This window comes from Akebia trifoliata, chromosome 4 (genome assembly GCF_017979445.1).
Source record: "Akebia trifoliata isolate Shusen 1 chromosome 4, ASM1797944v1, whole genome shotgun sequence".
Taxonomy (NCBI): Eukaryota; Viridiplantae; Streptophyta; class Magnoliopsida; order Ranunculales; family Lardizabalaceae; genus Akebia; species Akebia trifoliata.
Window position 1 is genome coordinate 28,054,141 of NC_141378.1, and position 23,232 is coordinate 28,077,372.

The 23,232-nt window shown below is 34.7% G+C and overlaps 1 protein-coding gene across 1 annotated transcript; it reads right to left on the reverse strand.

The window, feature by feature from the left end:
• Positions 1–324: 324 nt before the first annotated feature.
• On the reverse strand, positions 325–7,681 carry LOC147404655 (putative methylesterase 14, chloroplastic). The gene is made up of 5 exons (XM_086440699.1): positions 6,884–7,681; positions 5,312–5,551; positions 4,731–4,874; positions 3,062–3,196; positions 325–860 (listed from the first exon to the last, which is right to left on the reverse strand). Exons 1-5 carry the CDS (start codon positions 7,154–7,156, stop codon positions 588–590), a joined length of 1,065 nt encoding a protein of 354 aa, XP_086296825.1. The 5' UTR covers positions 7,157–7,681; the 3' UTR covers positions 325–587.
• Between the last annotated feature and the right edge of the window lie 15,551 nt (positions 7,682–23,232).

The following is a 23,232-nucleotide window of genomic DNA, read 5'->3' on the forward strand; positions in this document are numbered from 1 at the left end:
TTAGAACATGAACAATTAAAGTGTCTATGGATATTTTGGTCAAAATTTAGTATTCATCAAAATATTTGCACAAAAAATTTACACTTTTATAACTAACATTTGATTATTTCAATAGAAATTCACTATTTATTGAAATATTTTCTGAAATGAATAGCGATTTCTACCAAAATATATACATAAAGAAACTGTCGATTAAATTTCGTGTCTGATCTTGTGGAAATGGAAATATTTTGATATATTTTGTGGAAATATGTAGAAATATAATACTACTCTTATACTACATATTAGTCTGATTGTAAAACATTTATAAGGCCAACTAACAACTGCAAATAAATCAATAAATTATAATTCAAATAAGAAAAACATCTCTCCCAAGAACATTAATCTTCTACCATCCCTACCTTAATAACGAATTACTATGCTACTTGTCAATTCTAAGAATCACATTTCCATCTCCATACCTGAACCAACAACATGCCTCTCTCTCTCTCTCTCTATTGTACAACGATGGACGCCTAGATTGAACTTTTTAAGCCATGTAATACTTCTCAGAAACGAAACTAACCAGGCAGATTCCGTAATTTCGGTTATGGGATTTGAGCAATTTCAAGAAAAATTTTGTGGAGGGACTGAGGCTTTGAGAAAAATGGGCAGTGGTCACTACCTTTGATCTTGTAGACGCCTTCAGGGGGGTTTACCCGGACGAGCTTCTCTTGGACATCCGGCGAGAGTGCATGGTCATCGAGTGTCTGAATAAAGAATCGCCTGCCAGTCCCATAATTTTCTGGTGAAAGTGAAAGCTTCTCCATGATTGGTCCCAGAGGGATAGGTCTCATGGAAACTGTGGACAAAGCAATATCCTGACATACACCGGCATCCTCAAGTCAAATTCATTATACATAGCTAATGTAAAACAGCGAAAACAGGTTGCGAGCAATATTTTTAAGAGACACCCACTTTTGCTAATGCCACCCCAAATGATTGCAAATTCTTTGGTGATTTACATATGAATTGGGGCGGCATAAGAAAAAGTTGGTGGTGTGGCAATAGAATCTCTCCTTTTTAAACTTGGAAGTGCGTAAGAGGTGCCTCCACAGCCTAAAGTGTAAGGCATAATCTTCATGAACACATATCCTTTTAAAAGGAAAGAAAGAATTATGCCTTATCAATAGAAAAAAGCAATCTACTTTCTTTTCTTTTTAGGAATTTGATTTTACCATACCTCATCCTTACCAATTTAATGACTATACCTCATCCTATTATAAAATCACATCATAAGTAAAATTATTAATTTTAAAGGTTATAAAATCATACCAATTATTTAAGATTGCATAATTTTGAAGAATCCCTTTAGTTTTGGTGAAAATTAGAGATACCCCCCTTACTTTTTCAAATCAATGACATACCCCTTGACCTCTGTTTCTGTGAAAAATCCATCAACTTCTAAGGTAAATTATTTTAACCTCATCTTCAATCTAAAGATTACCATCTCCTTCGGCCATCAAACCTCTTGAATAAGATAGGGACGTGGAGCATAGTAACCTAGTTTGGATTTGGCAAAATATAAAATAGGGTGTAAATTCGATTTTTTTTTTCCTTTTTTTATTTTATTAATTTTGGATAAATCCAAGAAAAATTTGGAAGAAATCCTCCCTAAAGACCCTATATTGTTATTGAGATTCGAATGTTAAGGAAGATTGAATCTTGAAGTTGGGAGGGGCAAATAGCCGATGATTCACCGATTTTACCATTTAGTCTCTTGTTTGGGGAATTTTTCCAAAATTTTTGGAAAAAAGGCCTATGTTATTTTTTTGATGGAATCTCCAAGTTGCTTGGCAATGTGTTGAACTGACTGAACTATGGGTCTAAGCCCAAAAAAGGCCGAATTTTGTGACTGATTTGGAGGGGGTTGAAGACAATAGATCTTGGGGAAGAAAAATCAAGGGGGCTTGACAACAGGTTGAAGACAAGTTTGAGGAGGCTCAATAGGTTAAAAAAAACTCATATCAGATGTTGCAGACAACAGGCTTCTAGGGGAAGAAAAAATCAAGGGTTTTACTTTTGTCATGAGGTTGAAGATGAAGATGTTTCCATCCTTTTATCTTAGTCTCCAGCAATACCAAAGTCAAGGGATATGCCATCCATTTGAGAACATGAGAAATCTTTAATTTTCACCAAAACCTGGAGGGGGTACCTCAAAATTATCCTTTAAAGTACTGGTTCTAGAGTTATGGTTTTGTAACCTAATGCAATAACATTTAATATTAAGAAAAATATCATAAAATGGGATTGTCATCTTGAGCATGCTAACTTAAAAGCCAACTTCCATGCGGATCTATTGAGGGTCTCATGTGATACAAAAGATAAAACAAAGTCCAACTCAAGAATGAGTCCATGGCAAGTAACATAAGTTTTTTGACTCATGGGGTGTAAATCCCTATTCAGAACAGATGATCTAATATATTACTGAACAGAATGTCTACATTAGTCTTGATTGCATAAAACAACTTCAGAAGAAAAAGGGCATATACGGAATGTTGAGAGATTTTATGGTCAAGGATAAAACTTCATATATGAGGAAAGAGAGAAGTAAAATAAGTAGGATAAACTTAAAAAATTGAATTACATAAATCTGACATCTCACTTGCTGTATATTGGCAAGTAGAATACAAGAAGAAAGGACCTAATACAAATGTTCTTAATTTATATTCCTAATATATTTACAAGATTTTTGTATAAATAATGAGAAATTAAAGACTAATGACTTAATTGCAACAAAACAATGGCTCTTTAAACTACTTTTCAAAAAAGAATTAGGGATCATCAAGCATAAGATTGTGGATCATGTGGATCTATTTTGTATTTCTAATAATTAAGAAAAAACTTGTCCTTAGATCTTAATAAGAACAAAGAAAAATGAATGTAGAGGTTGATTTTATTTGGTTGATAAAATACGGAATTTTAAAGAAAATTCAAAAAAGCAGTATTTCGTGCAATAACTTCATCCAAATAGTAGTGAAAAAGAAAATTCTCCAAATAAAATGTTTGGCCTTAACCATACCTTAGGGGGAGTCTGGTTGAAATATAGCCCCTTCATTTGTTGTTTTTCAAGTATGAGACTAGTAGGTGGCTTGTCTTTACCATTTCCATGCACAAGAAATTGCGACTCCTGCATAAACATCTCAGCCGAACCTAGCTGTGGACATCAATTTCCCTTGTAAGAACACTTATTCAGGGATTTTTCAATTCTTTTTTTTTTTTTTATAGTTTTTTTTTGCCTCAAAGTAAATATGGCTTATAAATAAAAAGATTGAATTTGATCTAGATTCCTAAAACCGGAGATCAGCTTGTTAGGCCAACATTTGTTAAAAGTCCAATACACTTGGCCTGAGACTTTATGACATTTTTTTTCTGGGTAAATTACATTTTCACCCCCTGTAGTTTGGCATAATTCCTTGTTAACTCCCTAACATTTGATAATTGCAATTACCCCCCTTCTCACTGACGGTATTAACAATCAGATGTTATTTTACAATTATATCCTCTCATTTTATCTTTTTTTATTAAAAAAATTGTAAAATGATAATTTAAATGCCCCCTTTAAGCATTCACACTCTTCTGCATGAATCCATTTTTTCACAGAAATGTTTCTTTATAAGAAAGAATAATATTTTAAAAAGGGTAAAATGGTCTGTATAAAATTATAAAAAGAAAAAAAAATCATATTTTAACTGTTTGATCTACAGAAAGTGGATGGGAAAGGGTAAGTGAGCCCCTTAGAAAATTATAAGGGAGGTAAGTGCAATTGTCAAAACGTTAGGGGGTCAACATAGAATTATGTCAAACCACAGGGGGTGAAAGTGTAATTTACCCTTTTGCAAACTATTGTCTTAGGGGGTTGACTAGGCGTGTATAGCAGACCGTAGTTCAAGGCTTATACATGAGTATTTGGGCTGGAATCCCGAGACATTTGATTTGTATCAAAATGCCCCAGTCCCAAATACTCAGAAAAGTTTCTGTGTAATTTAAGTTAAGTTGAAAGCTTGGGGTGAAGGGCTGACCTGGCCAGCACCAGCCACTACTTCAACGATTCAATTGATATAATTTTATTTCAATGGAAACATGACTCACCAGTCATTTGCTCTAGTGTGCTCTTACTTGGCTAAGTCATTTTGATTCTATTTGGGAACAAATCAAACTAAAGTTGATTTGGGATGAAGCACTATCATCACCATTTCCATCACCATCATCAAGGCCTTATCCAAATATTTGGAATCTGACGAAGGATTGTGGTTATGGACAAACCCCATATCCAAAATGACTCACACTAGAAGGATTTATTTACTACCAATATGACTTTTTCCAAGTATTTAATTTCATTTCCTTGATTTTAGATGGAAAATTGAAGGTTTGGTGTGGCTAGAATATAGTGATTTTGGTATGTCTCATCTAATATAACGAATACAGGCCAAATACCTTGTTAATTATGTGGCCTGCACTGACCCATTCAAATGCTAGAACATGTCAAATAAACTATTGATCATTTTCTTCAGAGCCATTTGAGTAGGGCCGACTTAGCCCTACATAGTGGACTCATTAAAAACTTGGTCAATTCACTGTGATTTGAGTGAATGATGCATGCATGTCTTACTCTAATTGACATCAACACAGCAATCAACTGATTTTGAAACCTTGAAGTACCGATTGAAAATTTGAAATAGATTACCAACCTCTTCAGCAAACACGTCGAAAGGCCTCTGGCCATCTGACACCATTGTAGCACAGAGAAAAATTGCTTTTGATATCTTTTTTGGGTAATGCTCCAAAGCATATGAGATGCTTCCACCCCCACAACTGTGACCAACCAAAATAACCTGTACAAGAAATACACAAATCACAACCTTATCAAGGATAATTACTGGGGTATTTTAGAAACACCCTCATTAAATAGGTGATATTAGGCTTACCCCCTTGCAAAATGCAAGATTATGTTTACCACCCTAGACCTTAAGTCAAGGTTGCTTGTTCTTGATCATTTTTAACCCTTAAATTTTGATTTTCTCCAAATTTTGATAAAGTAATTTAAGTATTTGAAGAGCATTTTGAAAAAAATCAAAATTTCACTAATAAATCATCAAGAAAATGCAATGTTCACTTGCAGTCAAGGGGGTAAACCTAATCTTGTATTTTGCAAGGGGGTATACCTAATATCACCAATTTAACAGGGTGGCATTTCTAAAATACCCTAATTACTGCTAGAGTACCTGTAAGACAAATGGAAGTCATGACCATCACCGGTGTGCCTTCTCACCTTTTCTTCCTCGGGTAGGTTGTGTAGATAATCAATCAGAGGCTTTGAATAGTCTGCCAATGTTGTTATACTATTTGTATCCGTCCGATCAATCCCAGATGCCAAAAGATCTAATGCCATGGGAAGCAAACCTGCTTCCTCTAACAGAGCAACACTCTTGTACCAAGACCATGCTCCAAACCCTTCTCCATGAATTAGAACGAATTTCTTTGTTTTGATAGTCTCCAGAAAATCTGGGTCCTGGAAGTTCCAAGTTTTTCTATATTATTAGTTTGACATCCAATGAAGAAAATAAATAATGAAGCATACCATACGCATGTAAAAAATGTAGCACATAAATTTCATAAACTAAAACAACAGGAATTTTCTTTTTAAATCATTTATCAAAGTTACCGTAGATTTTATAGGTTCTCTATATAAATCTACATTTAAATTAATCCTGCTGCAGAACATCAATTTCCTTTCACTTCTGTTAACCAAACTGGGAAAATTATAGTGGATTTTCCAGGGAAATTAGCAAATTCAAAAATTTCTTTCACAAATATAACCTTAAATATCAAATGCAGTTTAAGTTGATAAACAAAAGATGAAGTTGTTGACCACAAGAACATTACATAAACTTCATAGGTGGATAAGGACCATCAAGTACACTCCACTGATAGTAAGCTTGAATGTATACAAAACTCTTTGATTCATGAAATGTGTGGTTTCCTTGGTGTTTTGTTTCCCAATTGGATGGACTCTTCTGGTTATAATTAAGATTGGGATTAGTAAAAGCTTCAAATGTTTTTGTTCAAGTTCTTAGTTACAACCTAGGTAACCAAACATATTGAGCCACTCAGTTTACCCCTTTACTACTAAGCACTGTAACAAAATTCTTGAATTTTTGTAAAAAATTGAAAAAATTCTCTAAATAAAGGACCAGCCGGTTAAATTTACAAATGGATGATATTTTTATTTCCAAAATGAGAACCTTGATTTTTATCCTAAAAGTCCATCTCTTCAACCTCTAGGGCAAGATTTTTGCGCTAGAGCTTCAAGATTTTATACTCTTTAACCTGAAAATCTCAAGAACAAGATGGGATTTTTAGGGAGGTTGAAGATGACGGGTTTTGGGGAAGAAACCCAAAAACATCATTTGTATAATCACCAAAATTTACCCCATTTTTTTTTCCTCCGAGACAAGCTGATTAGACTGAATTAAACCGAACTAAGCCCCTCCCAAACTTGGTTACTATGCTGTGGTAAGCCTAAATGGATTAAAAGAACTTCAATCCAAGACATGGGCAATGCTTGTTCTGCCAAACAGAAGGACTTCCCTTGATTATAACCAAGAGTTCAATTCATAATGCCTCAAAATCAGTTTTCCATACCACAGAGAGGTAAACATAAAGCTAAGAAAGACTTGACAATTTGCACTATCAAAGGCGCAATATTTCTTGAATTTCTGTTACAGTCGAATACTCTTTCACTAGAAAACACACAAGAAAGTAAAATAAGGAACAAGTGGGAATCAAATTAAAGACTAATAATTAGAAAGAGAAACTTGAATTCGATCTCGAACTAACAGACCTGCTGCTTTCCATTGGAGAAGGGATCAGCGATAGTTCGCCTTCGAGAGCTCGTCGATCCCGCAATTCTGCGAGACATTGAGCCATCAAACCTCTGGGAAAGCTGGTGTTGATGTATGGCCATTGATAGTGCCTGTCTATGAATTAATTCTTCTTCTGATGACATTTTACGCTGAGATGATCTTCCATTGTTGTTGGTCGTGCTACGCTTGCTCCTTGATCCAATAATATCTTTGCTGTCCTTCTTCGACACGCAAAATAATCGATTACCCATAGTAGAACAACTCGATTTGAAGAGAACCCAAAGATTTTTCTCAGCGGATTTTGCCGGAGAATGGCTGGAATCAGGAGAAGATACAGAAGGGGACACAGGAGGAATTTTGCATTTTTCTCTTGTGTGTACGTGCGTGAGAGAGAGAGATTTGGTTTGCTTTGGTTTAGCAGAAGAAAATATGAGAAAGAAAAAAAAATTCCAACAGAAAATGCGAGCGCAATCAAAGCTCTCTGTTTCAACGCTTGAGCTTTCAATCTTACCAACCTTTCTTTTCTTCCCTCAATCAGTGTTTACTGTTCAACAACAGCTGTTCTAAAAGTCTTTCATTCTAAACTTGTGCGTTCATGTAAAATGGTGCCCTGTCTTTCTGCGCTGCCACAGTAGGGTGCTTATTTAGTGGTTTACTACACTACCACTTTAGAAAAACGTAATTATAATTCTTAAGTTGAAAAAGCTTGAAATCATTTTGGAATGTCACAATTATTTTATAAATATTATGAAAGGATAAATTCTCCAACCTATGAGATAATGACATGTATCATTAGAGGTGAGAAGGTTCACAGGATGGAGTCATCCCACTTGTGCTTTGGCATCGCTCGGGTGGTTCACTTAGGGAATGGGTTTGGATGAAGGACAGGGGAACAAAGTTCCGTAACTAGAAAGTACTCCGATCCCTTATTTTTTTTTTATTTGGGCGATTAAATTAGGAAGGACTTCCTACGCAATTTTCATCCCAAAATAAAGGTTGATAAGTAGAAAAACGTGCAAAATGTAAAATCTCCTCTATAAATAGAGGTCCCCACATCAAAGGTGCGCAATTTTCTTACACTAGAACCCTATCAAAATTTCTCTGGAATTATAGATTCATTAAAGATTTCAGGAAAACCTTAAAACCTTTATGTAAGTTATTAGGTAAGGATGTTCCTTTTAACTTCTCAAAGTCATGTCTCTTTGCTTTCAACCAACTTAAGTCCGATTTAACCTTGATACCCATAATTCAACTTCTAAATTGGAAAATTCCATGTGAGGTTGTGTGATGCTTCAAATTATGCGATAGGCAATGTCTTGGGTCAGCGAATCGATCAAAATTCTTACGTTATCTAATATGCTAATAAAACTCTTGACGATGCTCAATTTAATTACTCTACAATAGAAAAGAAAATGCTAGCAGTAAAGTATCTTCTATCCAAGAATGATGTTAAAACAAGACTAATCTATTGGATTTTGCTATTGCAAGAGTATATCTGAGACAAAAAGGGTGCAAAAAATATTAAAGTAGATCATTTGTTTAGGATAATTACTAAGTCATTGTAATGCCCGCGAAATACTAACACAAATCCCAATGTCAAATCTCGAGGTATTAGGTGGTGTCTCAAAATTTTGACATAGTTTTCTCTGTTTATGTTAGCGTTTCAAGGCATTTGAAAACCTGATAAAAATAAACACAATATGATGAATATATGAAAATGAAAAATATAGTAGCGGAAATCAAAATACATTGAATAACGTAGATAGATCAGAGTGCGGAAGGATGACAATATACAAGATTACAAAAATTATTCTCTCTCTAGCATGGACCTATCACTCAACTCAAAAACTATATACACCTCTTGGATGAACTGACTCCTAATGGATGTAGCCCCAATGCTTACCAGGTAACGAACTCTAGTCATCGATCTAACCAACCATATAATCTTCACTTGCTGACTCTAAAACTCCCTCACCAACTGCCGGCTTTGAAGTTAAAAAAATAGAAAATAAATGGTGAGTAGCAGTGGTTACCCAGTAGGTTCATAAATAATTCCTACTAATAACCTCTCCTAACATGAACGAATAAACAAATTGAATCAATATAATACATGCAAAATTTTACAGAATAAACTATGATTAACTGGTACATATAGTCAGAGATGAATAACTAAAGATTTTAATAGTACTCACTATAGCATTCTTTTTATATAGAAATCTAATTGGCAACATGGAAACATTAAACATGCATTTTCTTTTATAATTCAAAATAAAACAACATATACATAATACACAATGGTGGAGCTAGGGGTGCAAGTTAATTCGGTTCAAACCGAGAACCGAATCAAACGTGAGATTTGGATTAGTTTGGTTTGGTTTAAATTGATAATGGTTTGATTTCAGGTTGAAAAAATGAAGAACCGATGAATTCGGTTCGGTTCTCGGTTCAGACTTTATATATAACTGAACCAAACCGAAAACCGAACCCATATAAGACTTTTTTTAAAACCCTAAACATCTCACTCGTTCTTTCCTTCTTTCACTATCGTTCTCATCTCTTGCAGCCAACCTGCGGCGGTGGGCTCAAATCTAACGGCCGGCATTCAACGATCCTCCCTCCATCCTTCTCCTTCTCTCTCTCTCTCTCGTAGTTGTGTGCGACTGTGCGGCGTGCAGCAGCTCACTTGCGATTGTAGCCTCAAATCTGGCGGCCAACGATTGACGATCATTCCTCTATCTCTCTCTTGCAATTGTTTGCGATTGTATGAGCGTGCAGCTGTGGCTGTGGGTTGCCTCAACTCCGACAATCGACGGTTCATCCCTCTCTCTCGTCTTTTGCATCGACTGTAAGATAGCCTGTAGATGGCTAGTAGAATGGCCTGTAGATGGTTGGTAGATGGCTGGTAGAATGGCCTGTAGAATATTTATTGTAAAATATTTTTTTTTCTTAATTATTGATGACATGTATTTGGCAACCCATGGAACCGAACCGAACCAAACCGAATGAAGATCGGTTCGGTTTGGTTCGGTTATACATCAATTCGGTTCGGTTTCGGTTTCAATATAATGGAACCGACCTTGGTCGGTTCGATTCTACTTTTGCTCGAAACCGAACCAACCTGAACCGAGTTGCACCCCTAGGTGGAGCAGTAGAATTAGAGAGTTGGGATTTACGACTGGATCGCTCCCAATCAGGATATGATGTTACAATACTTTACTGACTTTTAATTTCTGATTTTGTGGTCAGTCGCTGCATTTACCACACTTGGTTAATCATTTATCTGACTCAAGCTAATCGTTTAACGTAACCGTAAGCAATGAGTATCTTTTCGATGTGTTGGAACGTTTGACTACTCTAGATTGTTAGTGATCATTGACTAATCATCTTTGCCTATAACTATCAGACGTGCATGTGATTCCCAAAATATACAATTCAATTCATGTATGACCATATTTACATTACAAGTTCATTGATAAAGAAAAAGAGAAATAAACTTGAATTCTAGTTGTGACTCCACTCTCATATGCGTCCCATACGACGTATGAGCTGAATTGTCCCTTCCAAACACCCTAAGATAGTACATCACTTTGGATGATATGATAGGCTATCCCTTCAAGCATTCACAAATTTTTTAACAGTTCACAAAATAGCTATATATATATATATATATATATATATATATATATATATCATTTTTTCTTTGAAAACAAAAGAGAAATTAACATTATAATGTTGAGAATAGATATCCAGTTTCCTACCATGCAACAATAACCCTATGGTCTAAAATAAATAACAGTGCAAAAATATAAACCACCACCTTGCGCTAACAGAAATTAAATAAACATGCCTCTGATATCATTATCCCTAGATATCCGTTCACCAACTTACACATAACACAATAATGTAAAATGCATATATCACCTCTTTGACGTGATTATTACATTTTACCATTTCATCTCCTTTTCCCTAATTTTTTTAGTATTTTTACTTTTCGTTTTTTCGAACACAAAATTATTTTTTTTCAAATTCATTTTGATCATTCAATTGAAAAAGTACCGAAATTTTGTCAAAATAAGGTCCCAATAAATGTGTGAAGTCAAATTGTCAAAATTGGGAAAATTGGTGGAAATTTGACTAAGTGTCAGAAATGTGATTTTTCATAGTTCTTTAAATTGAAAAATGAGTTTTTTGAAATGAAAGCCTTTAACATAAGATTCGACATCATATAATTTTTATAACTCAATTCAAAGTAACGCAAAAGATATTTATTTTTGAAAATCTGATGAAAACGTTGAAATTTACGTTTTGTTCTTGGAATCAAAAATTGGATTCTAATCCTTCGAGATTTGGATTTAGAAATCATTCCCATTGTTTTGAAATGGGGTGTAAAACCCTAATTTCATTATAGAAATTAAAGTAAATGGAAAGTAAAAAATACATACAAGTGGAGGGGAAAGCAAAACAAAAACAAAAGTCAGTCTCTATGAAAATTTTGTTCTAACGGTGGCGCCATTAGCAACTCACAAGTTGCGTGAAAAATTTGCTTTTTCAACCAAATTTTTGAGTTTCTTCGACAATACTTCGGTCAATTTCCCATCCATGATTTGATTGTTAAATTACAATAAAAACACATCAAATAAATAGTTCTAATATGAATTTAAAAATAAAACAAAGAGTTTCTATGATTTATAAACACAACACATTCGATATAAGCCCTAGATGTAATTTTCGAAATCTACGGTTGCCAATAGGAATTGAGAGTCCCCTACTAAAATTCGTGGTTGTCGGATGTGAAAAATTAGCACCTAAATCGATGATGGACAACACGGAACTTAAGATTATATTGACTTGAGTGCAAAACGAACGGAGGTTTGCGAAGCTCTCGGTAACATGTTATTTCTCCTTCTACGATGAAGAATGATCCTTCCTCTAACTTGATAAAACTTCGAGTGGGTGGTATCGAAACCTACTCCCTATTTTTTATGAGAGATGGAGAGAAAAAAATAAAATAAAGATTAAAAGTGGATGAGTTGTAGAGTTTGTCAACGTCAACAACTTTCCTTTTTTCGTCAAGGCTCAACTATGATGAGAAATAGTAGAAACCTTGGTTCAATCAGCTGGGGTTTAGTTCTTTAGAGAAGAAGATAATGAAATAAAATAATGGGTTTATTCTTTTATAAAAAGGACTGGAGGGGTATTTTAGTAGTTTTCCATTTATTTCGATAGTTGACGATATTTCGATTTTTCGGACTCAAAAATCGATAAATGAATATTCTACTCTTAATAATTTTTCATTGCAAACTTAATGGTACGATCGAATTTTATTAATTCTCACTCTAACGAAAATTCATCTTTTTTTATCTCATCTGACACAAAATTCGAGGATTTTATAACTATTTCACCCGAACTTGAATTTGAGTATGCTTACAAGGTAAAATGTATTTTTTGACCATTTTGAATCTAATGGTGAAGTTAGATTTCGTTAAAAACGAATAAAACAAAATTAGAGTGTTTTACACTAAATCTTTCTTTTAGAATTTCCTCCAAATTTCACTATTTGATTTCTTCGAGATACGAATTAAAAAATCAAGGTATTATAGTCATTCGAGGAATCCTTACCCATCTCTGAATCTTTTCTCGATGAGCAACTTATGTAAATCTCTTATTCAAACGATCCATGGTATGTTGACATTGTTATTAACTACTTAGTTACAGGTCAATTGCCAATCTCAATGATTAGCCAAGAGAAACTTCGTCTCCTTTCGAAAACAAAGTGGTATTTCTAGGATGAACCTTACTTATTTAAGTACTATTCAGACCAAATCATTAGATGTTGAGTTTGTACCTGTGAGCAAACTAATATCTTAATATTTGATCAGTTTTTATCATTTCGTATCCTCTATTAGTTTTGATTATTTTCTCTCGATTTTTAAATTTTTTTAACTCGATTTCAAAACCTAAAAACAATTAAATTGGTTGTTTTTACCATCGTGACCATTTATTCAAGTCAATCATGTCCACCACTCATCTTTAATTAAAAATAGGATCTTGTTTATCCTAATGTTAATATTTGATCCTAATTGGGTTTTGGATCCATATCCGAATCTAATTAGGTCCACAATCTATATTCGATCCAAATCAGATCCATAATCTAAGGTTGACCTAAACTGGGTCTACGATCCAAATTCAACCCGAAATAGGTCTATGATTCATATTCTACTCAAATCAGGTCAACAATCAAAATTTGACCTTAACAGGATTCACAATCCATATTTGACCTCAATCGAGTCCACAATCGTCCAGTCCACCCTAATTACAATGGACCGTTATCCATCATTCATCGATCCAAATTGAAACTACTACTTATAATGGACCCCGATAAGGTCAACCATCATCCGATTGATCATAATCGATCAACTATCTTCCAATCAACTTCAATTGGGTTTATTACCCATGATCGATTCAAATCGGTTTCACCATCTACGATCGACCCCAATCGAGTCTATTATTCACGATTGACCCGATTGGGACAACTATCCGTGATTGATCCCAATGAAGTCACAATCATCTGATCGACTTTAATTATGTTTACTATTTTCAAGATCAATCCAAATGGAATCCATTATCTCCAAGATTGACTCTATTTGGATCCATTACCTTTCAAGTTAACCTTCTTCGAGTTTACTATCATCCATCGACCCCAATCGAGTCTTCCACCTTTCATCAAATCACAATCAACCACAATTGATTCACAATTGTCGATCAATCGAATGAGGTCAACTATCTTTCAATTGACCCGAGCAGGATCCTCAATCCAAGCTCAACCCAAACCGGATCCACTATCCAAGGTCGACCTAAATCGAGTCCACAATCCAAGATCGAATTGATCCAAGTCCGCTATCCAAGATGGATCCTAACGAGGCCAACCATCCTTTAATCGACCCTAATCAGGTTAATTATCCTTCAATTGACCCTTAGTGGGTCCACTACCTACAATCAATATAAACCCAATCGGGTCAATTATCCAAGATCAATCCCAATTGGGTCCACTATCATTTGATCGATTCTAACTAGGTCCACTATCCTTTGATCGACCCAAACGAGGTCAATTATTCTTCAATGGATTCTAACGAGATCAACTATCCTTAATTTGTCCTCAATTGAGTCAACTAATCACAATTAGGCTCATAATTATTCGATTAATATTAATAAAGTCTATTATTAGTCATTATCCCCAATCATACCCATCATTATTGATAATCTTTTTTCTAAAAAAAAAATCTAAACTTTGAAAATTCGAGGAACTAATTGTAAGAGTCACAAGAACCCGAATACCTCATCTTTCCAATTCCCGCGCTTATGCCAACTCTATGTTGATGAACTCTTATCTTTAAAAAAAAAAATTCTACTCCATGCTGATGAACTTTTACAAAACCTTGATGTCAGTTCCATGCATATGAACTAGTCACTTTTTCAAAACTTTCCCAGTTCTGTGCTGATGTCAGTTCTATGCTGATGAACTTGTCACATTTTCAAAATTTTTAAGCTCCATGTTGATGCTAATGCTATATTGATGAACTTTTCATTTTCCCAATTCCATGCTGATGAATTTGTTTCATTTTTCAAAATTTCCCAACTACGTGCTAATGAACTCGTCTTTTTTTCAAAATTTTCTCAGCTCAGTGCTAATGATTTTTTTTTCTTTTACGAGCTTTTTCAACTTCGTGTTGCTGCCATCTTTGTGTTGATGAACCTCAAACTTAGTGTTTATGAACTCATCTTGTTTTCAAAATTTTCCTGATTCCATGTTGATGCTAATTCTGTGCTGATGAAGTCGTCACTTTTACAAAATTTTCCAACTCCGTGTTGATGAACTTGTCTTTTGTTCAAATTTTCCCAGTTTTATATTGATGAACTTGTAGACACCCCAATTTGAACGGGTCCCACTCAAAAAGACCTAAAAATCAGATTTTCTAATAAAATTCATCAACGGGCTTAAAAAGCCCAAATCGCCGAAGCGTGACATTTTGATTAATTTGAAGTCCCTAAGACCCCTTAAGGGTCCAATGGACTCACAAACAAAGACTTGGTGTGTCCCTTCCTCCCCACCTACCACTGCTCCACCCTCAAAATCGAATTACCTCAAGCCTGCAAACTTTCAACTCACAAAAAATTAATTTCTCACCTTATCCAACCTAATCTTACATCACCTAAATCATAAAACATATCCACCCTAAAAAATTTATTCTAAAATATACCTTAACCTATATCTAATAACCTAAAACCTTTCCTAAAACCTAAGCCCAACACACCAAAGCCCAAACCAATTTAAATCCATATCCATAATCCACAAAGTATTACCCACAAACCATTATCCACATCAATCAATCACCCTTTGATCATCAAAGGGGACACACGTCATCACCCCAACTCACTTCCCTCATCCAACTATCTACCCCCATCACCTTTCTCCAACAAATCATCTACCTACATCACCTCTCTTTAAAAATCATCTCAACCCATAACTTTCCCTAACCTATCCACATCACTTCTCTTTAAAAATCATTTCGACCTATACCTTTCTCTAACCTACCCTCATTATTACTTACAAATCCATCTCCACAAACCAAACCCACACCCCTCTTCTCCAATCAACTTATCTAATCACCTCACCTCCCCATCCCTTTTGACACATGTCATCATCCCCTTAACCCTCCCAAATATCGAAACACCTAACTCCTTACACAACCCATTCTTTTAATCAAACATTTCACCTCTTCAACCTACCTAACACTCAATCCACAAACCATTTTCTTACACTCTCATTCTCTTAAACCAAACACCCATCATCTCACTTCACCAAACACTCCACCCAAATAGATTGGGTAGGATCAAAATCATTTGGATCAAACAACTATCCATTTACCCTCCCTTCCACAAATACCTTATTCTTTACCTAAAATTTCATACCCTTCATCCTTAAATCCCATGCCGTTATCTACTATTCTAACATTTCATCCCATCTTACCCTTAAAAGCAACCCTTCATCCCTATAAATACCCCCTTATCTTTTAAAATGGGTACCAAAGTCTAACTAAAAAGATCTACTCTCAACTCATCTCTCTACTCTCAACTCTCTATTACACTATTTCATATTCTCACATTAGCTTCTAAAAGAGACATTTTCATACTTTACTAAGGACTCAAGAAGGACTTAAGAAGAAGAAGAAGAAAAGAAGAAATAAGCTAAGGCCTCGAAGTAGAATTGAAGGAAGCATTGTACCCCTCTCTTTACCCTTTCCATATCCCTTTTCTATTATCATCTTCAACTCTTTATTATTATTATTTTATTTTAGAAGCCTCTACGGTGTGATGTTCCTCCTCCCCTATCCCTGGTAGATCAGACTTTGGTTCGATTAAAAGTATAGGGGTTGTAACTATTTTAAAAAACAAAATTGTTTCAATCCTTAAAATAGTTTTGAGGCAACCGGCATTTGGGTTCTTCCTTTCATGAGAATGGACCTGTAACCATAGCCAACATTTTTCAAATATGTATTATTTCCAAGGCTAATGCCCATTAGGATCATCTCTTTCGATGAGATAATCCTTATAAGCTAAAGTCGATAGTAAATCCCAACTTAGGGTACAAGTTATCGACACGTGGTAATTTATTTTATTTTGCATTTTCATCCAAAAATGACCAAGTTGAGTTGAGGTTACCACTACTTGGTGAGGAGAAAAGGGTGCCTAACACCTTCCCTTTTCTCCAATCGAGCCACTTACCCTGATCTCAAGTTGGGGAGCTAGGTTCAACCTTGTGTCAACTCGATCATTTTGGAAAAAAAGAAAAAAAAAATTATTGATTTAATAACATTGCGTGTTATTTATTGATTATATTTCTTTTGTATTCAAGATAACATGTTGTAATGTTTGTTCACTTTCTTTTTTACTTCACTACATATTTGTAAGGGGGTCGATGATGAAAAGAAAAGAAAAAAAAAAGATGCATGAGCACTTGTGAGCATAGCCCATTGCACAAGCTACCCCACCTTCAATATATCTAGCCCTGATGCATAGTAGTTCTACGGCTTGAGATCGTTATTTCAAGTGTCGGGGATGAACACATCAAGTCCAATCACCAACTAACAACATGTATACTCTGGTATGCATCGAGATTTGAAGATCGGATAACCATAACCCATATATTAGCCGTATGCATATGCCCGACTAGATGTGCTGGGACACATGTTCTAAATGAGCGCATCGACTCCCAATTGTGAGTTGTATTTATTTTCGAGGCCTTGAAGACCAAGTTGTAAGCCCACAAGGGCAAATTGTATAGGCTTAGGTGTGCTTCTTTTTTTTTCTTTACCTATTCCCTTAGGTAAGAGGGGAAAATACGTTTTTTTAGTAATGCATATCATTAAAAACAAAAACAAAAAAAAAATGTATCTTTTTTTATTGGCTCAAGCTAAAAACCAGAGGTAATGTGCCTTTAGTTTGGACTAACAAACTTAAAAAAAATATATTTTTAGCCAAAAAATCGTACTGGCCGTGTTTAAAACACGGATAGGTATAAAATACCATGATTCGTACTTGAAATACGGATTAATTTTTTTTTTTGCTCATTTCATTCCTAATATCAGTCTTGACAACTTTTATTCTGGAGTTTATTTTTGTTTTGAATTTTAAGGGCTTAAAATGCTTAAATGGGTGGGTCGTTTTTGTAATTAAGTTAAGGGCTTACCACTCGTCATCATTTTAAATAAGATTTCGACTCTCCTAAGTGTCCATATAAGATTCAAATTGAGTTCGTCTATTTTCTATCGAGACCTAATGTGGCGCACTATCGATTACAATCACATCCACTATTATCCATTACTGAGGGTCAACTCAAATCGGGTCCACGACCCGTAACCACTCTGAATTGGGTCCATGACTCGTAACCACTCTAAACCGGGTCTACAACCCATATCCATTACAAAATGGGTCAATGACCCATATCAATCCAAATGGAGTCCACGACTCGTATCCATTACCAATCGGATCCATGACCCATATCAATCTAAATCGAGTCCACGACCCATGTTAATCCAAATAAGGTCCATGACCTATATCAATCCAAATAGGGCCTACGACCTGTATCCATTACGAAACGGTTCCACGATTCATTACAATCCGGATTGGTCCACGACCCACATCCATTTCAAAATGGGTCCACGACCTACATCCATCTCAAATCAAGTCCATGACCCGTATCCATGTTGAATCAGGTTCTACGACCCATGTCCATTCCAAACGAGGTCCACAATTCAATTTTTACCCGAATCGAGTCTAGGATCCATATGTTACCCAACAAGATCAACGACAGGTCACTCAAACCAAATGAATTCAATCACTTTCCAGTAAAACATATTTTCAAAAAATAAAAAATTTCAAAATAAAAAAAGGAAAAAAAAAAGAATTTTAAAATACCAATTGCAATTCTTGATCAAAGTCGGTGTCCTGTTAATACGAAGGGGATAGATTACGTCTATTCAAGGAAATATGGTGATTTAAGAGTGCTTTTGCGAAAGCATTGTATGCCACCTCTTCCTTAGGAATCTAACTGACCGACCTTGATTTCAGATAATTGAATTGAAGGCTAACAGAAAATGTGTGCTCTTCCAACTTGATTTCGTAAAAATTTGATTTTACAAAGTATCTTCCAACTCTGTGTTGATGCCAGCCATGTGCTGATGTAATCTATTATTTTCAAATTAATTGAACTCCATGTTGATGTCAGTCTTGTATTGATGTAATCCATTATTTTCAAATTAATCTAACTTCGTATTGATGCCAGCCCCGAGTTGATGTAATCTATTATTTTCAAATTAATCCAATTTCGTGTTGATGCCAACCTCGTGCTGATGTAATCCATTATTTTCAAAATTAACCTAACTCTGTGTTGATGCCAACTTTGTGCTGATGTATTTATTTTCAAAATATTACTATCTAGCTCCGTGCTGATGCCAACCCCGTGTTGATGCCAACTCCGTGCTGATATAATTATTTTCAGAACTATGCACGCCAACTCCGTATTGATGCCAATTCCGTGTTGATGCCAGCTTCGTGCTAATGCAATTATTTTTAAAAAAATACGACCCAGCTCCGTGCTGATGCAATTATTTTCAAAAATATATAATCCAACTCAGTGCTGATGCCAACTCTGTGTTAATGCCAGCTCTATGCTGATGTAATTATTTTCAAAAATATGCAATCCATCTCCATGCTGATACCAACTCTGTGTTGATGCCAACTTCGTGTTAATGTCAACTCTGTGCTAATTTTCAAAAATACGCAATCTAACCCTGTGCTGATGCCAACTCCGTATTGATGAAATTATCTAAAAAAATGCACAATCTAGCTCTACATTGATGCCAATTCCGTGTTGATATCGGCTTGGCGCCAAAGAACCTTTTTTAAAAAAAATAAAAATTTCAAAAATTAGAAAATTTTCAAAATATATTCAGTCCCTTCTTCTTGGGAATATTTAACGGACATTTGTCCTCAGAAAATGTATTAATTAGAATATCCACCTTTAAAATATATATATATATATATATACATATTTAAAAAGTTCACAAAAATGCATGCCCTCCCTGGGAATATTTATCTGAAATTCATCACCAGGAAAACTATTAATTTATAATGCTTGTCTTTAAAAAAAATAAAAAAAATGCAGCCCTTCTTGGAAATATTTATCGGACATTCATCCTTAACAAGACTATTAATTTATAAGGTCCATCTTAAAAAAAAAAAAAAAATTCAAAATTTCAAAAAAAAATCAAAAACACCTTTTAATTATGAGCTTTATGACCATAAAGAATTTGGAATTAACGAACGACATGAGTGTCTTGTCAAATTTTGAAGAGTCGAACTCAGTTCGATTAGAGAACTAAAAATGGTGAACGGTTAAAAATACAAAAAAAAATATCAAAAAGCTCGAACACTTGATCTTGAGCTCGACCAAAAATCTCCAGCCTAAACAAGTTCGAAAGATATTGGAAGGAGACATAAATCACTTTTTCGAAACAAAAATAGACGAACCCCATGTTTAACCCACTCTAGACAGACCCTAACACTAACTTTAGTCTTTTTGTAGCTTTCCACTACCCTTAACCAAAGCCAATATTTCATCTTACTGAAAGTCCTTTCAGGTCAAGAAATGTTCTAGGGCAATACAATGACGATGGCAGCACCAAGGATCTTATAACTCGATCCGGACATCAAGTCTTATCAATCGTTGGAAGATTCGAGAGGGAAATCCAGGTCGGATATTTGAAAAAAGCATCTTGAAGTGTAGAGTAGCTGATCTCGCGGCTCAACTTGAGTTACCGAGCCATGAGAAGTTGTCAAAATATTTGAAAAGAGAATCTAGATCGACTACTCAAGAAAGAGTGCCACTATAAGAGTAGAGTTGCCGATCTCGCAGCTCAACTTGAGTCACCAAGCCACAATGACACAAAAACTTCGAGCAAGAATGGTAATGCAAAAGTCCAAAAAAATACAAGCATTGTCCGAAAGGGCATAGTAAAAATTTGAAAGGGCGTTATGAGTAAAAGAATCAGACTACGGTAATATTAAAGCCACCGGCATGATAAAAATCTCAAAAAAGGGCATCGATTGACAAAATGTGGAAATCAAGTCTAGTGAAAATCATAACTGATGCTAGGGGCAATAAGGGTAAAAAAGACAAGAACTCCTGGCCCGCATGAGTATAAACTGTAAAAGACGAAATCTTTCCAAAAATCCTGAGGCCCAAACAGATAGCAATCTTCTAATTGACGCTTGTATCCCCTATGGTTGGCAAAAACATCAAGACCGTCACAACAAAAAATTTTACAAATTCTGAATTTATCGTACACATTTGATAAAGACATTTCATAAAATTTCAAAAAATACTATTTTGGCTAATGACGACAAATCTATGACTTATTCAATAAAACTTTGTGTTTTCAAGAACAATAGATATACTTGAGGCCAAGTAAGTACAAAACCTATTTTCTTTGTATTAAATCTTTCAAACATTTTGCATACATTCAGATAATGTCAAGAAAATAAAAAAAATGAAAATACAACACGCAGTTCGTCAAACATTGTGGTAAGAAATGAAAAAGGAGTTAAGGCATTTCTCCAAAGCGCGGATCTGAGCAGCTTGACTAGTCATCACTCTCTCAGCATCCGATGCGTCACTGAAAGCGCCCTCGATCCGTGGGGTGCGTGGATCCACTTTTGACCTTTGAGGTTTGGGAGTCGCCACCTAGTTATTACGATTTAAGAATCGAACATCGACTCTAAACGGATAAAAATAACTAATCTACTTAAAAAATAACTGAGTTCGGGGATCACATTACGGGGTTAGAAGGTATTAGGCACCAACCCCGCCCGGTAAACATCGGTCTCTACTAATTTCCAAATAGAACTACATTGTTAAAAAGACCTAATCAATATTTTTTTTTAGATCTTTACCTTTACGAAGACAGCGGTCTTGTTCCTTTAGATCTGGTAGAATAGTTCTTCGTTCAATACTCTTCGTTTCATTCTGTCACTGGATTCGTTTCGGATCTCCAAAATAAAATATCTCCTTCTGAATTTTTCTAATTTTTTTTTATAGATTTCTAGGATGTTTTGGAAGGATTTCTAGGTATTTTTTGAGCTAAAGTTGGGGTATGGATGTTAGGTAAGGAGTTAGGATTTCAAAATTAGGGTTTATGAGAGGCTAGGGAAGCTTTTTGACATATTTTTTCTAGGATTTTTTTATATACGAAAATAGGTTGTAAGGACCCCTACTTATAGATTTTTTTAAGTACTTGTTTAGATAGAGTTAGTGTTTAATTATAATTCTTTTAGAAAGAGTTATTGTTTAATTATAATTGTTTAGGTAGAGTTATATTTTAATTAGAATTGTTTTAAATAGAATTATTATTTAATTAGGATTGTTTTAAATAGAGTTATTATTTAATTAGAATTCTATTAAGATTTTGACTTTTAGTCTCACTTAATTGACTTTAAGATTTTGACTTTAGTCTTACTTGATTGACTTTAAGATCTTTACTTTAGTCTTACTTGATTGACTTTAAGATCTTGACTTTAGTCTTACTTGATTGACTTTAAGATTTTAATTTGAGTCTTACTTGATTGACTTTAAGATTGAATTTAGTCTTACTTGATTGACTTTAAGATTTTAATTAAATTTTTACTTTACATTAATTAATGTTTTAATATTAATTTCAAAAATTTTAATTATTAAAATTGTAAAATTACCGTTTTGCCTCGGAGATGACTTTTTGCGTTTTAAGTCGGTTTTTGATGTTCCTGGATGTTTTGGAATCAATTTTTTGTAAAGAATTCAATGGGAGTGTTGATTTTTATCATTTATAAAATTTTTGTGCGAAATGGTAGTGAACTTTGTGAGGGGCATTTTCGTAATTTTGTCAAATTCTGTGAAAATTGGCGAAATGATTTATTTGGCTTCGATTTGTTGTTTTATGTATTTGAAAGGGTTTTTCTAAGCGTAATGTAGGTTCTAGGGATGTTTTGATGTTAGGAGTATTTTGGTAATTTGGTCATTTTTTAGTGATTTTTATCGTGAAACTTCTTTTTGTCTGAAAAATGATGATTTCTATGTTTTTGGGGTTATATTTTCCTAGCGTAGCCTGATTTCTACAGTTTTGTTAATTTGAGATACCTCATCCGGATTTCTGAAACATATCTGGTAACAAAATAAAACATTGGAATAAACATCCATCATTGGAAACCGTTGCAATCGGGTTGACGAGTTGAGTAATCAGGCGAATGAAAAAATGGGGTGTCTACAGATGTCCCTCTTTGGTAGAGGGTTGAAGCAAACTAGATAGCAAATCCATTTCAGTAGATAGTGCGATATCCAAATGCCAAAGCTAGTGACAGTTCTTTTTGCACCCTGATTTAGCAATTCGTCAAGATGTTCGGATCCTTGAGGGTAAGCCTCTCACCAAAATAAAAGGTTGTCAGTCCTTGAGTGGGAACTCTAACTGACGGTGTCAGATCCTTGAATTTTAAAAAATTCTCCTTGACTAATGTGTGCAATGTGCACGTGTGTGCACTTAAAATCTAAGATAAATGTCAAATAGTTTAAGTGAAAATTGAGTAGAATCTGAGCATAAAATGAGTATAAACTAAGCATAATTTGAACATAAATTGGGCATAAACTGAGCATAATCTGAGCATAATTTGAGCATAAATTGAGCATAAACTCAGCATAACTGAGCATAATTCTGAGAAACCCTCTGCGATATCTGAGCAT